This window comes from Cylas formicarius, unplaced genomic scaffold, assembly GCF_029955315.1.
Source record: "Cylas formicarius isolate icCylForm1 unplaced genomic scaffold, icCylForm1.1 PGA_scaffold_7__23_contigs__length_41026272, whole genome shotgun sequence".
Lineage (NCBI taxonomy): Eukaryota > Metazoa > Arthropoda > Insecta > Coleoptera > Brentidae > Cylas > Cylas formicarius.
The window spans coordinates 3,470,012-3,491,490 of record NW_026844352.1 but is presented as its reverse complement, the minus strand read 5'-3'; the positions used below and the strand labels follow the sequence as shown (position 1 = coordinate 3,491,490).

The 21,479-nt window shown below is 35.6% G+C and overlaps 1 protein-coding gene across 2 annotated transcripts in view; it reads right to left on the bottom strand.

Moving 5' to 3' along the window:
- Window positions 1-1,802: 1,802 nt before the first annotated feature.
- The window catches only part of LOC132704990 (cholecystokinin receptor-like), a 178,691-nt gene continuing 159,014 nt past the window's right edge, over window positions 1,803-21,479 (bottom strand). Inside the window, exons 4-5 of one of the 2 annotated variants that reach the window (XM_060675363.1) lie at window positions 15,808-15,990; window positions 1,803-2,450 (exon numbers count right to left, since the gene is read on the bottom strand). In XM_060675363.1, the coding sequence (XP_060531346.1) occupies window positions 1,894-2,450; window positions 15,808-15,990 (740 nt within the window). In that variant the 3' untranslated portion in view covers window positions 1,803-1,893. The remainder of the gene's footprint in view (window positions 2,451-15,807; window positions 15,991-21,479) is intronic. The other variant, XM_060675364.1, reaches the window with a different exon arrangement.

The following is a 21,479-nucleotide window of genomic DNA, read 5'->3' as shown; positions in this document are numbered from 1 at the left end:
CAATTGCCAATTCATAAGTTAATCAAAGTAGCTAACAGCCCTATGATTTTACCAATAAAACTATATAATAAGTTGCCTGTCCATTTATTTATGCAAAAATTAAAGCTCATTTTGAACAAGAATATTTTTTATTCTATCGATGAACACTTTCATTGTAGTAATGCTGGTCTCTCAGTGTGATATATTTTGTGTGTTTGTACGTACGTTTGTCTGTTAGTGTTCTAATGTATCTTTTTTTTACTTGTCGACATTATCCGATGCTTTTGTTAAAAGTCAATGGAAATATGTTAAATATGTTGTTACATGATTATTTATTTTAACGACTCGTTTTATAAGAGCAACTTTAAATTTTAATATAAATTTAAATATAAAAGTTTGAGCGAGCATTAATCCCACAAAACAACGCAAAATATGCTCAAGTCAAAAAGAAAATAATGACGAATTTGACAACCTGCGAGACAGGGTGGCATTGTTGAAAAACTGCTGTGGAAACTCGAATGGCCGTCTTTAATTATTATGTATTATTACCCAGGAAATGGTCTAAAATGTGAGTTGCTAAAAATTGCCACAAATTAAAAAAACAAATCCACCATAAGCCACAGACGAAGTAATTGCTAAAAGTGGTCATCTTGCTTTAAGATTGCCTCCTCACCATTGCATATTGGTGTGGGTTCAGAGCAAAATATTGTTTAATAAAAATATTATAAGTGAGGTAATGATGATTAACGATGATACTACAATAGTATCTGTTTGGAAAGCAGATCTCCAGACAGTCACCAAAGAAAATTGGATCAGTTGTAACATACATACAGAAAAAACAATCAAATGATATCATTAAGGAAGACCCTGATCTATTATTACATAGAAAACACATGAATCCATCTCTGCTTGGAGCGTCCTAATTAATTTAACTAATGACAAGTACAACTACAACACAACACAAGTACAACACAACACAACACACAACACACAACACAAATATATTGTGCAACAAGTGTGATAACCGTCATTTGAGTCAGGAGTTTATTTGGCACCTTTCCCATCCGTTTCGTCCTAGGTAAAAGTTTTGAATGAACCAGCGGCATGTGTTGCTAAACAAATAATTTCTCAGGCAATGACATATGGCGGAAAATGTGAGTTTCATTTTATCATTCCAAAGTTACTCCGTGAGTAGAAGGAGAGGGAATCGTGCCTGGTGTCATGGAATGAATGTTCAAAAATAATACCCACAACTTTTGGCATGCTCGATTTTTTCTGTTATCCAATAAATCAAAATCTAAATCACTTTCTTCACTTATTTGTTCTTAATTGGATAACGTTGTCATTGATCGTTTTGAAGTAAAATTATATTAAAACTTCCTTCGCCCTCTTTTACCTCCTCGTAGGTGCTATTCTGGTGCTAACTGGAGTGATTTGTATTCATCATCTCTGAAGCAAAGAATATTTACTCTACATTAATAAGATCTTAGCACCAAGAAGATCTAATCTTTAAAGTTCTCACAAATACCTAATTAACCCCCTGTATAATAAGTTGTTCCATACCTTCCATTACGTCAGAAGCTACGTTTACAGGTCTAGCTATATCTATCGATTTCTGCAACTTGCATTACAATAGAAATTTAATCAATTGATAATTTCCTCATATTTGGCATTTGGCATTGAATGAGGTTCCCTATGTGAAGAAATGGTAGTAAAACGTGACGAAAAACATCCACTAATGTTTGACGCTTTTATACGTCAAAAACCAACGTGTGGAGGGGGATCGGTCAAAAATCGAAACAGCTTCAGCCAGTCGTTGGACATTAAAAAACATGAACTTTATTTTGAAAAACTTAATAATAACATTTAACATCGTAGTGAACACCTTAAGAACGACTTTGCAACACCGACCGATTACGACGTATGATTTTCTGAACATCGATTGGTCCATTTAACTTCCAAGTTGATGTCACTCTCGTTAGCGCGGAATCGCCTGGACTTACTTAACACTTTAAAACACTTGAATATATTGAAAAAGCTTTTTCTAAAGCTGCAGTTCATGAAACAATAGGTGATGGGATTGCAACAGCTAGAACTGTAAGCTAACAATTGGAAGAAACTTATCCCTGTGTACCCTATGCTGTTATAAATCATGTCCTGGTCGAATAAAGCTATTGTGTTAATAATATAGAGGGGAGTCCAACAGAGAAAAAACTCAAGGACGACGACGAAGAGCATCTTAATTATTCTACGTTTGTTGCATAAAATTCGTTCGATGTTGGTCCGTCTGAGTTCGGTGGTGAGTTTCTTCGAACATGTTAGTGAAGTCATACCGGATTGTTCCGGCACGTTCGAAACCGTCTTCGAATTGATCGGGTGGCGAATTGAAGTAGTCCTGTTCTTGAAGCTCCATCGATTTGAGATGTTCCGTTGGAGATGCACGTACATGTGAACCGAAGAATTGGCTGAAACTAACATAGTAGTGTCAGGCTGAATTTGAAACTTTATTCATTAAATTAAGTTAACTGAGCCAAACATGTCCGTACCCAAGCAGCAAGTTTTGATTTCTGAACTGAATTGAGCAAAATCCACTTGCATGTCGTGCGTTTAATGGTTAAAACTGCATTTTGCCCATTACCCATAACTTTTATATTTATGAAAATTTTGTAGCCATAGCCAACTATGATTGCCTTCTAAAATAAGAAGGTTGTTTGTATTTGAGAACTGTAGAAAAAATCTGAGTACATCACTGCATTTTCCTTAAAAAAATGATCTTATAATGTTTTTTATTCGAATCTAAGATATTCGTAATATAAAAAAGTCATAAAATGGAATTTCAACATGGCCGAAAATTGAAAAATATTTCGAATGGTAGTGAATAAAATGTTTCTCAAAAATCCTTGTCATGGAAGTCGATTTTGCCCTATCAAGTTCAGAAATAGTTTTTTTTGTTAAAACCCTCCACCCTGTATTAGTACCTCTAGCATCTGATACTGTTTGGGTGTAAGTAAATCAGCAAATAGAAAATACTAGAAAATATTCTGGTTTTAATGACCACCAGGGGGAGCCATGCTATGAGTTATGCGATTGCGATTGATTAACTTTCCAGGTTGGAATGTTGGATGAAATAATGGCAAAAAAAATTCTTTTACAAAGGAACAAACATAATGATATGGTTTTTTATGTCATTGGATAGTCAAACGACACAGTGAAAAGTGCACCTAAAATACCTAGAATAGGAATAATAGTATATTATACAACAAGTGCGGTAAACGGCATTTGACTCATGAATTTGACACGAGCGGAGCGAGTGTTAAATAAACGAGTGACTTATAAGGTTGCATACTATACTTTTTCTAAGATCGTTAGTTTTTGGGTACCTATTCGTAAAATAACATTAAGCGTGGGAAATATCCCCGAAAACATTAGACTGCTCCCATACCCGTGCGGTAAAATGCCGGAAATGTCCGAAGTGACTCGGATTCGTGGGAAACGAGATTGACGTAATAAAGTGACGCTTTATAAGAGTTGGGAAGAGTAGGAAAAAAAACTCTTTACAGGTTGTTGTCAATGTAAATTATACCGAATTTTCCAAACTAGAGGTTCATTTATTATTTATGACAATTATTACATTACACGCTTGCAAAGTTCACCAAATTACAGCGTCCTACTCTTTGATATTCGTACGTAACCCCATTGAAATATTTGGTATTATCACTTATTTTTTCATTAATAATTTGATTTTAACAACTAACCAGAACTAACCCCTCAGGGGCTCACAATTTTCCAAAACAGGAAGAGACAGAAAATAAGGAGGGACTCGCAAACAAAAAACTTATCGAAGATATGGATGTACAGGTTACAAAGTTGATGAGTGTCATCCAGACAAATATAAATACTAAAAAGGAGATCAAAGATTCGGTAGTAAGGTTAAGCAGCATAGCTAGCAGGTTAAAAGGCAGAGAAATACAGATGTGGCTGGGAAAAGGCGGAAGTAGTAAGAGTAGTGAAACAGAGAAGAACTCGGCAGCAACACAAACAAGCAATGAACATAATATGGCAGAGACAAAAATGCAAACTGTATACATGAAAGTATTGACAGAGGAGAAAGAAGCAGAACTCATAAGGGAGTCTCTGAGGGTAATAGAATCCTTAGATGATCTTTTGAGAGCAGTAAAGAAGACCTGGCCCGAGGCGGCATACAAAAATGTAAAAATCGAAGTGGGAAACCCCCTATCAAAAAGTTCTGGAGGTGACCTGGCGATATACTCCGAAGACCCTGAAATGACTAAAGGTATCAGTAAGATTTTTAAGGAGAGATATCCCGAACTCACGTTGTTGGGAGATCCAAAAGAGACTACTGAAGTAGCATACCTCACTACCTCAGTAAAAATTGGGAGAATGGCAACAAGCGAACGTACCGTATTCAGGCTCTGTCCACTGGGACCCGTGAGCGAAGAAAGAAAAAATGAGGAATTGTACAAGATTCTGGTAGGCCTTAGAGAGACGGCAATCAAATTGGGAACGAATAATATACGGATGCCAATACCCGACAGGTATGAAACTGAAATGGTCAGAAAGCTGCTCGAAGTGGCATTCATCGACACAAAGATAGGGATAAGCCTGCACGTGCTGAAACAAGAAATAAACAGGAACACGATTAACACTACAAAAAAAATTAACCAAGACAAAGACACAGATGTCCTAATTGTTAAGGCAGGGAATAAAACATATGCTGAGCTACTGAGGGAAATGAAGACCAAAATTAACCCTAAGGAACTAAATATAGATATAAATCAAGTAAAAGAGACTAAAAATGGTGAAGTTCTATTAATCATGAAAAGCAACAAGGCGAATACCGAGTTATTACGTACGCAAATAGAAGCTAAAATATCAAACGCCGAAGCTCGAACTGCAAGAGAACAGATACATGTGTACGGCATAGACGCCGCAACTAGTACTGAGGAACTAAAAGTGGCACTGCAGATCTACACCGACGGAGTTGAAGGGGATATAGAGGTGAAGTCTATGAGATCATATTCTAGAGGCTCTCAGGCTGCAGCAGTAGCAGTGAACCCTAAGGTTTCAGAAATCCTACGAAAAGCGGATAGGATCAAGATTGGATGGAGCTCTTGTAGTATTAAGGAGCGCATACCAGTCCTACAGTGTTACAAATGCCTTCAACATAGGCATACTATCAAAACGTGCAAAGGGCCAAATCGTGCGAAATTGTGCTACAGCTGTGGAGATGAAGGACACAAAGCCGCAGGATGCAAAAACGAGCCAACTTGCTATGACTGTGGAAGAAAGGGACACCGAACAGGGAACATAAAATGCCCTGTCTACGGCAACCTTTTGAAGCAGAAAAGACAAAACTAACAAAAATGATGCAACATCTAACACAACCAGTGAAAACAGACAGGAAGTAGGAGGGAACATTACCAGGGCCAACACGAGGACATCAAGATTATGCAAGGAAATGTTGATAGAGGCTCAAAGGCGGTGGATATGTTATATAAGATGGCCGATGAATATGGGGCGGATATTGTCCTGGTAGCAGAGCCAAACCGGAAGAAATTGAAAGGTGGGAAATGGATTCACGACCAAAATATGGACGCAGCGATTTATGTCCCAGGAGGCCAGATCAACATCCTGCAACATGGTGCAGGGGTTGGTTTCGTATGGGTGGACACACCACATGTTATAATCTATAGCTGCTACATATCACCAAACGTAGACATTGTCACGTTTGAGAACTTTCTGCATAACCTCAGGGAAGATGTGAAAAAACAAAAGAAAGAGATGATCATTGGAGGAGACTTCAACGCTAAATCCTTTCTGTGGAGCCCTAAACCAGAAGATAGGAGAGGGGAATTACTATCAGAATGGTTGGCTGAAGAGGACCTCATTGTACACAATAGAGGCAGTGTACAAACCTTTATCAGGGGAAGCAGTGAGTCATATATTGACATAACATTTAGCACCCAAAAGATAGCTAGACAAGTCATAAATTGGAAAGTCCTTGAAGAAGAAAACCTGAGTCTCCATCAGCATATCCTGTATACAATCACTGGAAGCAATTGGACCGAGCTCCAGAAACCCAATACAGCACAGCGCTGGGTAATAAATAAAGAAAGGCTTACCGATCTGTCTCTGGAAGTAGACAGACAACTCAGAAATGACCATAACAATCTGAGATCAGCAGAGCATTTTACGGACTTAGCAACAAATGCGTGCGATAAGACCTTTGTAAGGAAACGCAGCAGCGCAAGAAGACCGGTGTATTGGTGGACAGCAAAAGTGGCAGACGCGAAGAAAAAATGCATTGAAAGTAAGAGAAAGATGGTCCGAGCGAACAAACGTAGCGATGAATCAGTCAAGAGATTATGCCATGATAAATATAAAAGAGATAGAGCCCAACTCAAAAGAGCAATTTCTGAGGCAAAAAAGCTGCATAGAAGAAAGTGATCGAGGAAGTAGACAAAGACATATGGGGAAGAGGGTACAAGATTGTTACCAACAAAATAAAATATCCACCATTAAATATCTCAGACGAAAAGCAATTACAAATTGCTAAGTCACTTTTTCCGACTCGACCACTTCAAAAGTGGAACAAGGTAACAGTTCAACCTAGGGACATACCTCTGTTTACTGTCGAAGAACTAAGAACTGCAGTTGGAAAAATAAAGGATAGCAAAGCCCCTGGACCGGACAATCTCTCTCCTGAAATTATAAAGATAATTGCGAAGTATTATATTGAGGAGTGCACAGACCTCATGAACAAAATATTGCTGAAGGGAGAATTTCCTAGAATATGGAAATTGGCGCGACTTATCCTTATAGAGAAACCAGGTCAGGATAAGAAGTATAGACCCATATGCTTAATCAATGTAGCTGGTAAGCTACTGGAAAATTTGCTGGTAAAACGTCTCAAGGAAGAAATTGAAAGGACTGGCGGACTGGCAGAAGAACAGCATGGGTTTCGGGAAAAGAGATCAACTATCAGCGCTTTGAGAAGGATACGAGAAAAGGTAGACGACGTAAAACAGACACTGTGAGGAAGGAGGAAGTTATGTGCTCTTGTCACGGTGCCTTCAACACGGCATCATGTGTGTGTGGTATATTGGAAGAGCTTCGAAATCGTAACATAGCCCCTTATCTTTATAATATCATAGCAAGCTACTTCGAAGATAGGCGTTTAAGCATAGGTGAGGCAGCGCAAATGGACGTCACATGCGGGGTCCCGCAGGGATCAATAATAGGTTCAACCCTATGGAATGTGTATTACAACGGTGTATTCCGAATTCCTGTTCCAAATGGTATTACCCTTGTCGGATATGCTGACGATCTGGCTATCTTAGCAGAAGTAAAAAAAGCCGAGATGATGGAAACAGTAGCCAACCATGCCCTTTACAATGTCACGGAATGGATGAAATCTAAAAACCTGAAATTAGCACCAAAAAAACGGAGGCAGCAGTCTTACTTGTTGCTGGAAGGAAAGTTAAAAACATTTCAGTCACAGTCGGAAACACAACAGTTCAGAGTCAGGAAGTAGTCAGATATCTAGGTATAGAACTAGATAGAAACATGTCCATGGGGGCCCACATCAGAGCCGTAACAGAAAAGGCCAACAAGGCCTTGAACAACATCAGTCGCCTTCTACCAAAAGTGAATGGGCCTCGTGAAAGCACCAGGAGGATATTATGCTCAGTAGTGACTTCAATACTACTATATGGCGCCTCAATATGGGAGCAAGCAGTTGAGAAGAAAGTCTATAAATGGATTCTGAGTAGTGTTCAAAGGAGGGTAGCCATAAGAGTCTCCGAAGCATACAGAACAACTTCCAATAAGGCACTTATGGTGATAGCTAGGATCCCACCTAATAATCTCCTAGTTAAGTGCAGAGCCCGTATAGAGAAAGATGGACCAGACGCTAAAACGGAAGCACAAAACACGGTGATGGTATGCTGGCAAGAGGAATGGGACATAGATGATGGTACAGCGGAATGGAGTAAAAAGCTAATTCCAAATATAAGACCCTGGTTTGAGAGACGACACGGTGAAGCAGGTTTCTTTCTTACACAAATACTCGCCGGGCACGGGTGCTTTGAGGCCTACTTCAAACGTTTCAATCTGGCCGAAACCGAGGAGTGCGTTTATTGCATAAACGTGGATACGGTTGAACACACTCTATTTTTCTGCCCAAGATGGAACATGCAGCGGAATATAGCGGAGCAAATACTCGGTCACATAAGCCCAGACAACCTAGTAGAAAAAATGTTAGAGTCACCGACAAATTGGGACCACGTCTGCAAAATAGCAAAGCAAATACTTTCTGCCAAGAGGATAGAACGGCCAAATCTTATACAAGCTTGCTGAACCTTAGTCAATAGGAGGCCGAAGGATCATAGGGAAGATCATAGGGTGCGAGAGAACATCACGCGCGTCCGGACGACACTCCATCTGAAGTAATGCTGACGCAGTTCCAGATGGAAGGCACACTGTTTTTTTCGTCAAGAGAGGAAGTGTGAGTACGCTCACACTGGGTTTACACGGTCGGCTGTTGCCAACCCGTCGTCGCCAAGGGGACACACCATCCATCCCCAGGGTGTCTTGAGACACCCAGAACGGACTGAGGAAGATTCGCCTTATAACCTCTCATACAAAAAAAAACAGAACTAACGAATTCTTGAAAACTAACTTTTAAAATATTTAATTATTTAAGTTTTTGAAATAATCGATATTTTTCTTCGATTCTAACTCGTCGAGTGCTTCTTGTTCTTCTTCAGAAGAAATTAAAATTTGTTTTCATGTCAACCCTGATAATTAAACGTAAATTAGTTGTGTTAAAAGGGATATTTTATTCATTTGTTAAATACTTTTGCATATTTTACTACTTAAATATGTTAGTACTTGGTAAAGTTAGTTAGTCTTCAAGAATCGCTATTTTTATGTCCTTCGAAGGTATTGTAAAATTAATTAGCGTTCAATTTGGTAAAATTTGATACATTCGCGCTACTTAGACGTTAATAACATCCCCGCAAAGAGATTTTTATAATAATAATAGTAATAAATAGCCTTAATAGCCCACACTACAAAAAATGTAATTGAATATAAAGAATATGATAACTCAATATAATCCCTTGCTAATAACATAAATAGTAACACATTGTTAGGAAAACTGTATCTGTAACATATGATCTTTGTACCTTTTTTTAAATGAATATAAATTTAAGTTACCGAAGTCCTGTGACAAAGAATTAAAAACACGAATTGCGTTGAATGTGAAAGATCTACGAAACAAGGCAATGATAATGTGGCATCGTTAGTCTGTACCTGTATCTTACATTCACAGAATGGATAGTACTCCTAGTAGTAAGCCGATCTCTCAGCAAAGTAGGTTAATCGAGGTTATGGATAATTTTCATAACGAATATGTTGAAATGAAGAGCTCTTCTTTGTTCCATTTTAAACCAATTAAGTTGACGATATGCAGCAGATACAGGGTCATATTTTCGAAGAACCATAATAAAACGAACACAAGCATTATGGAACCTTGGAATACGACACTTAAACTCGTTATCAATAAAAAAAACCATATCCTACATCACAGTAGTTAAAATGTGAGAGAACAAGTGACTCACATACTTATTTCTTTAGTCTAAAATTTAAAATATGCCTGTTACTATATAAGATTGTTAGTGAGAAATTTCTCTAAAAATTCAACATTCTTTCGAGGGTTAAATTCACTAGGTTGTTGGGCCCTGATTTGACTATCTAATATCATCATATCGTTACATTTGTGTTTTTTTCAGAATATTTTGTCAGAAAAGGTACCTGGTGGTAAAGTAAGCAATCGCAATTCGCGATATTCATAACGCGATTGATAGCTCATAGCCCAAATTCAAATTTATTAAAATGCGTTTACCCTTTTTGTAGAAATGGTGATTTACACAGCGTGCTTTCCGCCCGTCCGTCTTAAAATAAAAATTTCATATGAACATGTGATAAAGTTATCAAAAATTCAATTAATTGGTATAATCTTCGTGAAAATAAATGTCGTTATTATACATGTAGTTTTGGATTGTTGCTTTTGTGTCACATGAGGAAGGGGTTTTAGTCAACTGTGTACTGTGTGCATTGTCCATTACAATTACGCTATTAGGAGGAATGTTTGGAACTAGTTTGTTTCTAAACCAACTTTCAAATAAATCAGCGGTGGTGTCTTCATGGTAATCCAGAAAAGAATCTTTAATATTTTTCGCAGACAGAGAAAGTCCATTTGGAATCCAACCATCTTTAGAGCCAGCATGCAAAACAGTTATTCTTTTACCTCTTTTTGATGGCGCGTTTGTTTTACACTTATTAGTTGAGTCAACCGAACCCTTTTCGGGAGTATCATAAGTGTCGAACCAGGTTTCATCCAAGTAAATAATTTTTTTTTCTACATTTGGGCGGGAGCATCTCCTGAGATGCACTAGACCCGCACATATTTTGCATAATTCGCACACGATTCAACACACGCTGTATTACACACGAAATAAGAATGATTACTAATAAACTTAAACTAAGTAGTATACCAAACCAAAGAATATTAAACACAGGTAGGTATAAAATTATTTTCTATTACGGACCACAATTTTACCTGAATTTAAATTCCAAAACTTTAGGTAATAACCTTGTTGCATTGTATGTTAATGACCACCCTTCGATAATCCCATTCAAAAGCAATTGATGACTTTCTTATATCTATGAACAGACCATACCTTCAATGTACATTGGAAACTGTTCCATTCATAAAATGCATATCTGCCAACTCCTCAATCGTAAATTCGACGACTTAAAAAAAAATTACAATGTTCGGATATTTTAAAAGCTAAATTAATAAAACGCGAAGAACTGAATTTAAAACCTGATGCGAAACAATTGACAAACAATCGCCTTGACAACAGAATTCTTACAGACATAGCCTACTACAATATTGAAGATTTCAAACATACGCCTCAGAGTTTACGTACTTCGTATTCGTATTTTGCTTTTTTTTACTTTACTTAAGTAAGAAATAACAATGATAATAACGATATTGTTATGACCACACAGAGAAGAGAAATCAGTGGCGTACCATTAATGTCTTCCAAAATAGACATGTGAAATTCCGTAGTGTATGGTATATTTTAAAAAAAATGTGGTATACTAAATAATGCCTGTTGATACATAGTATATGTGTGTTAAATTCCATTAAAATATCTAAAGTTAAAAATAGTATATTATGCAACAAGTGCGGCAAACGGCATATGACTCACGAGTTTACTTGACACGAGCGGAGCGCAGCGAAGCGAGTGTTTAATAAACGAGTGAGTTAAAAAGTTTACCGAACGTGTTGCATACTATACTTTTTCTACGACCGTTAGTTTTTGCGTACATTTTCGCAAAACACGAATACATTCACTGACATGACTGTCAGAATTGACAAACATCAAAATTCAAAGCGTGAGAAATATCTCCGAAAACATCCGATTGCTGTCAAACCCGTGTGGTAAAATCCCGGAAATGTCCGAAGTGGCTCGGATTCGTAGGAAACGAAACTGAAGTGGTAAAGTGACGCTTCCCGCACGCTAGATCGGGGGTTACTTAGGTATTTTACAGACGGGAGTAAAACAAATATATTTTATTTTTGAAAACTTTACCACCCTGTATCTCAAAAGGCAAACCGTTTAGGACATATCTTCATATGAAGTTTTTTTTTTAGAATGGATTCAAAAATTGCTCCCATAATTACTGACTTTCAATTCGAGAACATCCTGTATAAGAAAACCTTTGATCAACCGCCACCTTACGGAAATTTGGGCAAGTTTTTGAGAAACAAGTCAGAACTTCTGAAAAATCAGTCAGAATTTTTGAAAAAAAATTCAGCATTTCTGATAAAAGTCTCTTGTAACGGAAAGTACGGATCGAAATGTCAAATGTAGTGGTAACTCAAAATATCATCATTGATCAGAGAGTTTAATATTTAAATTTAATTCTGAATTTATTAATTAATTTAGACATTTTTATAGTACATTGTTGCTTCCAGAAGGCTTGTTTCACCATATTATGTAGATAAATAGAATCAACAGAGTTCTGGCTAAAAAATCTCTGTACATTTTTTGCTTATTTGCATTTCAAAAGTACCAGATATTGTTTCGGATTTCTAAAGGAATGCTAATTTATAATAATTATTAAAATACTAAAATAATACTACATAAATACTATACAAATACTATATAAATAAAAGATGAAAAATACGGGGAACAATAGAAACCCAAGATTTAGCAATAAAGATCCGAATAAAATGCTTTAATTTCATAATATTCTGGTGTACCTCCAGTTTAGAGGTTGCCCGTTTGAGTTACCCTGTATATCTGATAATTGGATTGGAAATGTCCCCTATTTTTGATTTAAATCAGAAATTATTGCTTGTTTATCGGAAATTCGGACCTAAGTCAGACATTGTGACTTGAGTCTCAGAAATAGTGTCCTGCTCCTTAAAAAGTTTCCTAATTAGTTAAACTAAAACCCATATTTTCGTTGTTTTAAGTACAGTTAAGTTTTGTAGAATCCGAGTTTTTTAAATTCAAGACAACAATTACGCCTTTATTATCGTACCTCGCTAGTTTCATCATATTATGTAGATAAATAGAATCATCAGAGTTCCGGCTAAAACACGATGGAAATCTCTGTATATTTTTTGCTTATTTGCATTTGAAAAGTTCCAGATATTGTTTCGGATTTCAAAAGGAATGCTAATTTATAATAAATATTAAAATACTAAAATAATACTACTATATAAATCAAAGATGAAAAATACGGGGAACAATAAAAACCCAATATTTAGCAATAAAGATCTGAATAAAATGCTTTAATTTCATAATATTCTGGTGTACCTCCAGTTTAGAGATTGCCCGTTTGAGTTATCTGATATTTGGATTGGAAATGTCCCCTATTTTTGATTTAAATCAGGAATTATTGCTTGTGTCTCATAAATAGTGACCTACTCCCTAAAAATTTTCCTAATTAGTTAAACTAAAACCCATATTTTCGTTGTTTTAAGTACTGTTAAGTTTTGTAGATTTTTTAACTTCACGACAACAATTACGCCTTTATTATCGTACCTCGTATCTTGGCAGGCAAAAGAGTCTTGTTCAAATTTAGCGGTTATACTACTCATGCACTTTGAAATGGAATCGGAGAATTCAAAACTAAGCAGGTTTCTCGGAACTTAGCGTCAAAGTCCGGCATATCGTGGGTGTGGTGACTACTTCCTAATTTATACGGTCAGACCATTCTCATACTTTGCTAGATAGTAACTTTTCAATTGGAATATTCACATTTCGTTATGCTGGCAAAATATGTAAATTAAAACTTAACAATATTTGAATTATTTCATAATAATTTTAATAATACAAAAATTAAGTTTTTTTAAAGTTTAAAACTTGCTTTTAAAATTATTTCCAAACGTTCATATCTAAGTGACGGTAAAATTTACGAAAAATTAACCGGGTATAAGCTTCGGTCTTAATGAAAAAATCTGTCATCACGGCTCACTACACGTTACAGTTCTATATTAAAAGATACGCACTCTACTCGAACTATTCTTTAGCAGGATGAGCGAGACAAAAGGAGTTTTCTTCCCGTTGACGGAGATTTGATAACAATTTTCCTTATTTTCGGAATATCTCCACAATATTTCCAAAGAATATAAGTATCCCTTTGTGGCCGCACAATATCCGTCAACATATACTCGTATCTGGTTTCTTTTATGATCAGTTTTGAGGGGCTATAGCTTTTGGTTTCACATTTGCGCACGTGGCGCTGCAAGCTGTACAGGATATCTAGCACATAAATTCAGAAACTACGACTAATAGAAAAATTGCATATTTTCATCTGGATTTTTTAATTTTTAATTATCATATATGCAGGGTGTCCAGTATAAGATTATATACAAGGTTATTCATTATATTTTAACATCCACCTACAGGGTTCATTTTGAAAGGTGGAAAAAAAAGTATAAATACAAAAGTTTGAAGATTTTTTGCTCTATTATCTTATGCAAATATCAGAAAAATAAACGACGACCGCAAGCTGTCAAAATGACAGCAACATCATTTGTTTTAAATGGAATACCCTATACATTATTACTTTAAATCGTAGATCTCTTTTTCTGATTTCAAAAATATATGTTTTATTGACATTTCATTTAGCCGTTTTTGATATATTTTAGTTTAAAAATAATTATCATTCGATTTCTGGACAATTAAAAATGGTCAAGTCTGCCTTGATAGAAACTATATTATCCATGTTTGCAATTGTTTCAACAATGTTCAACTTTTGACAACTAATCAAAACTAAAGATCTGCAGCGTGAGTTAAATAACTTAAGATTTTTTAAATGGATTATACGGAGGAAGAAAAATCCCAAATAATAAAATTATATTAGTGAGTTAAATAAGAACAAACGTTGTTCAGATTTTCACATAAATATATTTAAATGACGGCAACACCGTACCTTTATGGATAAACCATGTAGGTGAGTGTCGAAGTATAATGAATAACTAACTAGTACATGGGGATATTTTGGAAACTGTAAGAGATACAGCGTCACTTAAATGGAAGAAAAGTGACGTATTTATGTATATGCCAAAATAAAAATCTAAAGCCTGGGGGTTGGGCTGGTGCAATGGATTCAGTGTTTTCTGTCTGGTGGTACTCAGTTGGTTCGTGTTAATAATTATGTCTCAGGTAAAATTGATATTTTTTCGGGAGTCCCCCAAGGTTTATAAATGATATTGTGAGTGTAGTTTCGGAATCGCATTGTCTTTTGTGTGCGGATGATTTGAAAATATTCAGGAGGCTTGGATCGCGCAGCTTCAGTGTTTGCATGTGGTCTAAGATTAATAGCCTCGCGTTCAATGTAAAGAAATGCTGCAGTATTAGCTTTAGTAGTTCGTTGAGTATGGTTCACAACCAATATAGCATTGATGGAGTCGAGATGGAGGCCGTCACTAGAATTAAAGACTTGGGTGTTTGCTTCGATTCCAAACTAAATTTTGTGACACATTTTGTGGAAGTGGTAAACAGGTCTATGCGAGTTATTGGGTTTGTTGTACGCAATAGCGGCCAACTTACTCCTCATTGCCTTAAACTCCTTTATATTTCTTTGTTTCGGTCTAGACTGGAGTATGCATCTGTGGTATGGTCTCCATATTATGCCAGAAAGTATTTTAAGGCCTTCAGCTTCAAAGGCCTATATTATCTATAATGGGTATCAGGTCAACTACAGTATTATAGCTACGGCCTTCAATATTGATACTCTTCAAACCAGAAGATCTCAGAGTGATTTAGTTGTTCTTTTTAATATTCTGAATGGTTGGCATTATTGTCCAGCTCTTTTACATAGCATACAATTTAACGCATACTACAGAAGCTGTGATAACTCATTGTTCCGCATACCTTGTTATCGCGCAAATTATAGAGTTTATTCACCCATTACTAGAATGTTGAAAGCGTGCAACTGTTTAAAGCTTGATCTTTTTGTCAGCAGCCTCCGCTCATTTCGTTCTGATGTGTTCCATTTGAGTGCTGCCACTTAATTCTAATTATTGTTATTGTTACATTTTGTTCTGGTTTCTAGTTGTTATATTGCTTTTTCTCTCTTTGGCTTTAATAAATGTAAAAGTTTTGTAAATTGGTTAAACTGTAAATAAATAATAACGATGCTAGGTTTTATTTCAACTTTTCAAATAACACCACACAAGTATTATAAAGACATAATCAATATTCCTTTTCTTACCATAATGGGGATTTCTCTTATTGTGTTTCTCCCTTTTGATGCCTCTATACAGCGTCCTCGAAATTAGCGAATACGTAACGACCAATACCAGGAATGGCATTATCATCAGAATTACGTCAAGAAAGAGATTGTACGCTTTCTCGAATTCCACCGTAGGCCAATCCTCTCTGCATTTATGTTTTCCTGGAACCAACAAATTAAGCATCATGAAAGAAGCTCAGAAAGACTAATAAATCGAGGAATGTGGCTTTAAAACTTCCATTTGCCGCAGTCCATTTGGGGGTTTAGAGAGACAAATAAAATTTAATGTTAAATAACCGTATCTCTTACATTATGGTTATGTGACGACAATGTTCAAGTGTATGACGGTTCATACACAACACCGAGGAGCTTTATTATTAATAAGAACTTTAGGGAGACCTGTTTGGTAGTCTTGTGGTGTGATAGTTAACTATTAGTCAAAAATGGAGAATTATTAATTTCCTCAATTATTTGTTCATGACTGCACTGTAACAGATCCTGCTGAATTTCTTTGGAAGATACCCTTAAACTTCGAAGAATGTTTTAGGTGCTCACTCATAGTTTTATCCAATTCAACCGAAAAATTAATAAGTTCAACAGCAACTGAGTGTATGGGAGGCTGAATTTCATTTAGCCGCTTTACAATAGCTCCATTGTTTTGGTTCATTATTTACTCATTATTGTAATAAATAAGTGGTTAATAAACGTTTAATAGTTATTAATATCATTATTATTATTGAATATCCCGGGATTCCCGGAAGTTTCGCTGTCAGAGCCAATTCAAAAGTTCCCTTAAATTTACTACAGTTAAGAATGTTTGATAAAATATATCCATCCTTTGACACATTTCCTTTAATTTAGAAACATACAAACCCTAATATTAAAAACTGCAAGTTGTAAAATTGTATGCATTATAGTTTATGACTTATCGCGTTGATTCGTTTAAATTAAGGAGAAAAATTAAATCTTGGTGGTCGACCTAAGACCTCTTCAACGGTTTTTAGCGATGAATGATATTGGGATTTAGTATTTGTTAAAGCTGAGAAAGCAACTTGACATAAATAAATGACTTAATAATATGTGGTGTTGAACGGCAAAATAATATTTAACGCCATATAAGCGATTGTGGAAAATTCAGTTCTATTTCCGATCCAGAATTCAGGCAAGGGCTTTTTTGGAAATTGTGGTTTTAAGTTTGAGTTACTCGAAAGCTCAGCAAATCCCTCTTGAGCTCAAGCCAATCCAAAACGGCTTTTCGAAATCAATATTTAATATAAAATATCTGCGAAACTGTGTTTCTAACATATCTACAATAATTTTTGCAATAAAAGTTTTACAATGAAACTCTTTCGACCGAATTTTTTTCTACACTACTTTTCGAAATAAATGTATCCCAATTAATCCTAAATAACACAGCCCGGATAGCTATGTCATTTTGAAAAAAAAGCAGCAACTTCACACTTTCGTTCGGTAAAAAATATTTCGATTTCGTACTTTAATAGCAATAAACTTTTTACACCTTGACCTCTTGACAACTATCTTACTTCTGCATGCAATAATAACGTTGTGTATCCGTATCCTTACAGAGATTTTAAAATTAGCTGCTGTTAAGGGCTTAAGAATAATAAAATTAATAAAATTTATGATGAATAATGAATGAATGAATGAATGAATAATAAAATTAATAAAATTTATGATCTCAACAAAAAAGTTATCATAATCAGCAGCTCTTGCTCTTTCTTTAGTAGACTTTCGTAGAAAGACAAATTAACAATTCTTTCTTACGCTTTCTGACTAACAATTCAGCGAATTTAGCAATATAATAATAGTTTCGTCCAACTGAATTAAACATTTTAGACTTTCTTTAATACATTCGACAAGGCAATTTTTCGAATATCATCGCCGTATTTACTTCCATGCAGTATTTCTAGAATTTTAATAGCAGCTGGTAATGGAAGATCTTCTATAATCGTGAACGGCTTTTTGGCCATCAACTTTTCAAAGGCTTTTTTTAAAGATTTATACATACTACGGTTTATACAGTCGTCTTTGTCGTAGGCAGTCAAGTTTTAAAACCAGGAACTTTTGTCCTTAAATCAGTCGATTAATGAAAGATCAAGACTTTGTGAATACCATGCCCGAATCTGAAAAGGTTGCGTAAGTTGCAGAAAACATGTTAGAGAACTTTAAGGAAATGGGATGCAATATAAAAATACACTGTCGGCTTGTGGCGAAACGTTAAAGACGCAGGACGAATCCAAAAGAATAGTAAATTTAAAATATCAATAACAATTAATCGATCATAAAATTCAACATTAATTGTGTATTTCCTTGACCTAATTTGTAAAAAAAATTCCTGTGACTTCAGCGGAAATGTGCATTAAAACGCAAAGATTTTAGTACGTTAACTATGCTTGTTTGTCCTTGGTACGACGTGATTGCTGTAGCTTGGGACTGTGTTGCTGAGGTGATTTCAAATTAAAAATGTCAAATGAATGCTGTATACATAGTCTAGCTCTGCTTAGAATTGAAGTGGTACCTCTGCTAACATTTTCAGGATCTGCACCATTTGTTCTCTTTTCAATACTTTCTGCATAAACTAAAGTTTTCAGTGTTTCCCATAAATAGCAATGTAAGAGATTAAGGTCGGGTGATCTTGCTGGCCAAGGAACTGGTGAACTTCTTCCAAACCACCTGTTCGTATAATTTTGATTAAGAAATTCGAAAGTGAGGAGAAGAAGAACATCATCCAGTAATATTGGAAGATCATTTAACACACCGAAATAAAAACGCAAAAATTAATTTATATGACGTTTGACCTTTGACTTTTTAATAATAATATCCACAGCCCAACATAATACTGGGGCAACTAATTCAATAAAGCGGTTTCTTTTTAAAAGGATCTTTAAAATTTCAAATGCCTTGTAGCTTAGTTACAATAGCGTTCCTGGTATACCAGCTATGAGAGTCTTGTTGTGGGATACCCTGTATATTTTTCTAGAAGACGAATAATAGTATTTAGTAGTTAAAATATAGTTTTTATTTCTTTGACTGATATTGTCGCTTAGGAAAGACCCTTATTTGGCAATATTTTGTTGCAATAAAAGTTAAAGTTAAAATTAATTTTCTTTCTATTGATGACGCGTCCTTTAGCGATGATACAAGCAATCGAATTCAACTCGTTCAGGGCAGCGTTGATAGCCAAAAATGAGCGCTTCTCATATACTCCCTGCTTTCAGTCATTCTAAATGTATTGACATTTATTTCCAAAAATTTTCCAATATTCTCCCGCAGTTCACGATTTTTTGAAAACTATAAACTTCTGAGAGACTCTCAGTTCGCGTTTCGTGAAAAGAAGTCAACCATGCGCTCATAGACTTTGTGAGCAGGGTGGTCCGGGGATATGATGGCGGTGAGATTTCGAAGGCCCTGTTGTATGACCTTACAAAGGCCTTTGACTGTGTTGTCCAATCCGTACTATTGAATAAATTAGAATTCTACGGCGTTAGTACAATTAATAGAGTCATATCTAGGTTTCAGTACGCTGAGAGTGGCGGCGTGTCAAGTGATAGTGTAATCCCAGTAGTCTCCGCCATTCTTCAGGGCTCGGTACTGGGGCCGGTGCTCTTCATAAATGATCTGCAGCTTTCCATACAAAATGCACACGTGACCCTGTTTGCGGATGACACTGCCGTTTTCTCAACGGCTAGGAATCACAGAATGCTTACTGAAAACGTTTATGCGACTGTGAGGGTTCTGCAGCGGTGGTTCTCTGAAAACAACCTAGTGCATAAGTAACAAAAAAATTAAGAACTTAGGTTCTCTTGTAGCAAAGTAGATTTTCTTCATCAAGACAATATTACTCTACTGGAATTTTTTATTAATAGAACTCTGTCATGTGTCTTGTGGTGTGGGGTAAGATACTCGGTAAAAGCCTTTCCTTTGCAAAAGAAGTCCATGCGGCGACTTAGCGGCGCTGGTCCGCCTGAACACTGCAGACCCATCTTTGCATATTTGGAGATTATAACGCTGCCCGCTACCTACATCTGCAGATTTATTTTATACGTCCATGACAATGCTGATTCTTAATGCACAGTAACTAGTAGACATGAGTGTAACACCAGGCAAGCTGACTCGATCGCCCTACCGTACTCCAGACTGACGTCGCAAACTACTAAGATCAATGTTAAATTATTCAATGTTCTCCCAACCAGTCAATTTAAGCAGAAAATGAAAATTTTCTTTGTAGAGAATACCTTTTATGTCACTGATGAATGTTTTCAGCTGCTCAAGCATACGAGGATTGAGTAATTTGTGACTTTGTACTTTCCACTTTAAATATTATTTACGTCTTATCTATTATCTAGAACTATTTTGTATAATTTAGTGCAATTTGTTTGTACTTTATTAATGTATATTTTATATATTTTTTCCACTGTGATAATCATTGTAATTGCCACACTCTTGACGTACCGTTTGTTGTTTTTTTTACTTATCTGGATGCTTAATAAAGTTCTATTCTATTCTATTCTATTTTAGTCCATTCTTTCCATTAAAAATAATTGAATTTATCCCACCCATAAAAGGGTCTTCAATTGTTTATTTGTAATAGTTTATGTAACAGTTTTTTGAAATGGATAGACCAGTTTGGCCATGACTAAATAATGATTCGATCCACAATTCGCTCCCTGTTTTACTCCACAGTCTTGTGGCTTTGATTTTGTCTTTTGTTTTGTGCTTACGTAGTCTATAATTGATTTTTGTTGTAAAGTAGGTCTTTCCCATGTGTATCTGTGAATGTATTTATGTGTAAAATATGAGGTTAATATTTCTAAGCTCAACTGATTGCAAAATTAATAGTGTTTTCACCGTATTTAACTAGTACTTCATCTTGTTCCCGTGAACACATCCTAGCATTGAAATCATCTACAATTATTATGTCTTAGTGGTCCTTTATTTTATTCAGTTCCTATGGAAGGCTCCAGTAGAACTGATCTTTAGTTGAACTGAGATGGCTTTTACTTGATGAAAATCCATTTAACAAAGTAAATAAGAACTAAAAGTTCAGCAATGAGATGTACAAAACTCATTTCTCAGTATTCCACCTATGGATGTGATAGATTTAGTAGATTTCACCCTAACTCGGAAACAGGTTAACTCAAAATTTATTATATTGCTTAATAGTATCGTTGGACCAAAATTATTGACTATCGAGATTCAACAGGATAACTCTATTAATTTTTTAGACTTTTAGACTAGATTTATCCATTTATCATAAATTTTCACACACGGACACAGTCATACATAACAGCTCAAATCACCCTTATGCACACAAATTGGCTGCATTTTACTCTTTTATACACAGACTTCTTAATACGCCACTCTCGACAGAAAATTACAACAAAGAACTTAATATCATTAAACAAATTGCATTGAACAACGGCTACAATCCGTCCATTATCGATAGAATTATAAATAAAAAACAAATCCACACAAACTCTATTCATCCGAAACCTAATACAGAACACGAACAATTTAAAACAATTACATATATAGGAGAATCCAGTGAAAAAGTTTGAAAATATTTGTCAGAATGTGGTTTAAAAATAGCTTTCAGAACTAGCAACACAATAGGAAAATTAAAAAAAAAC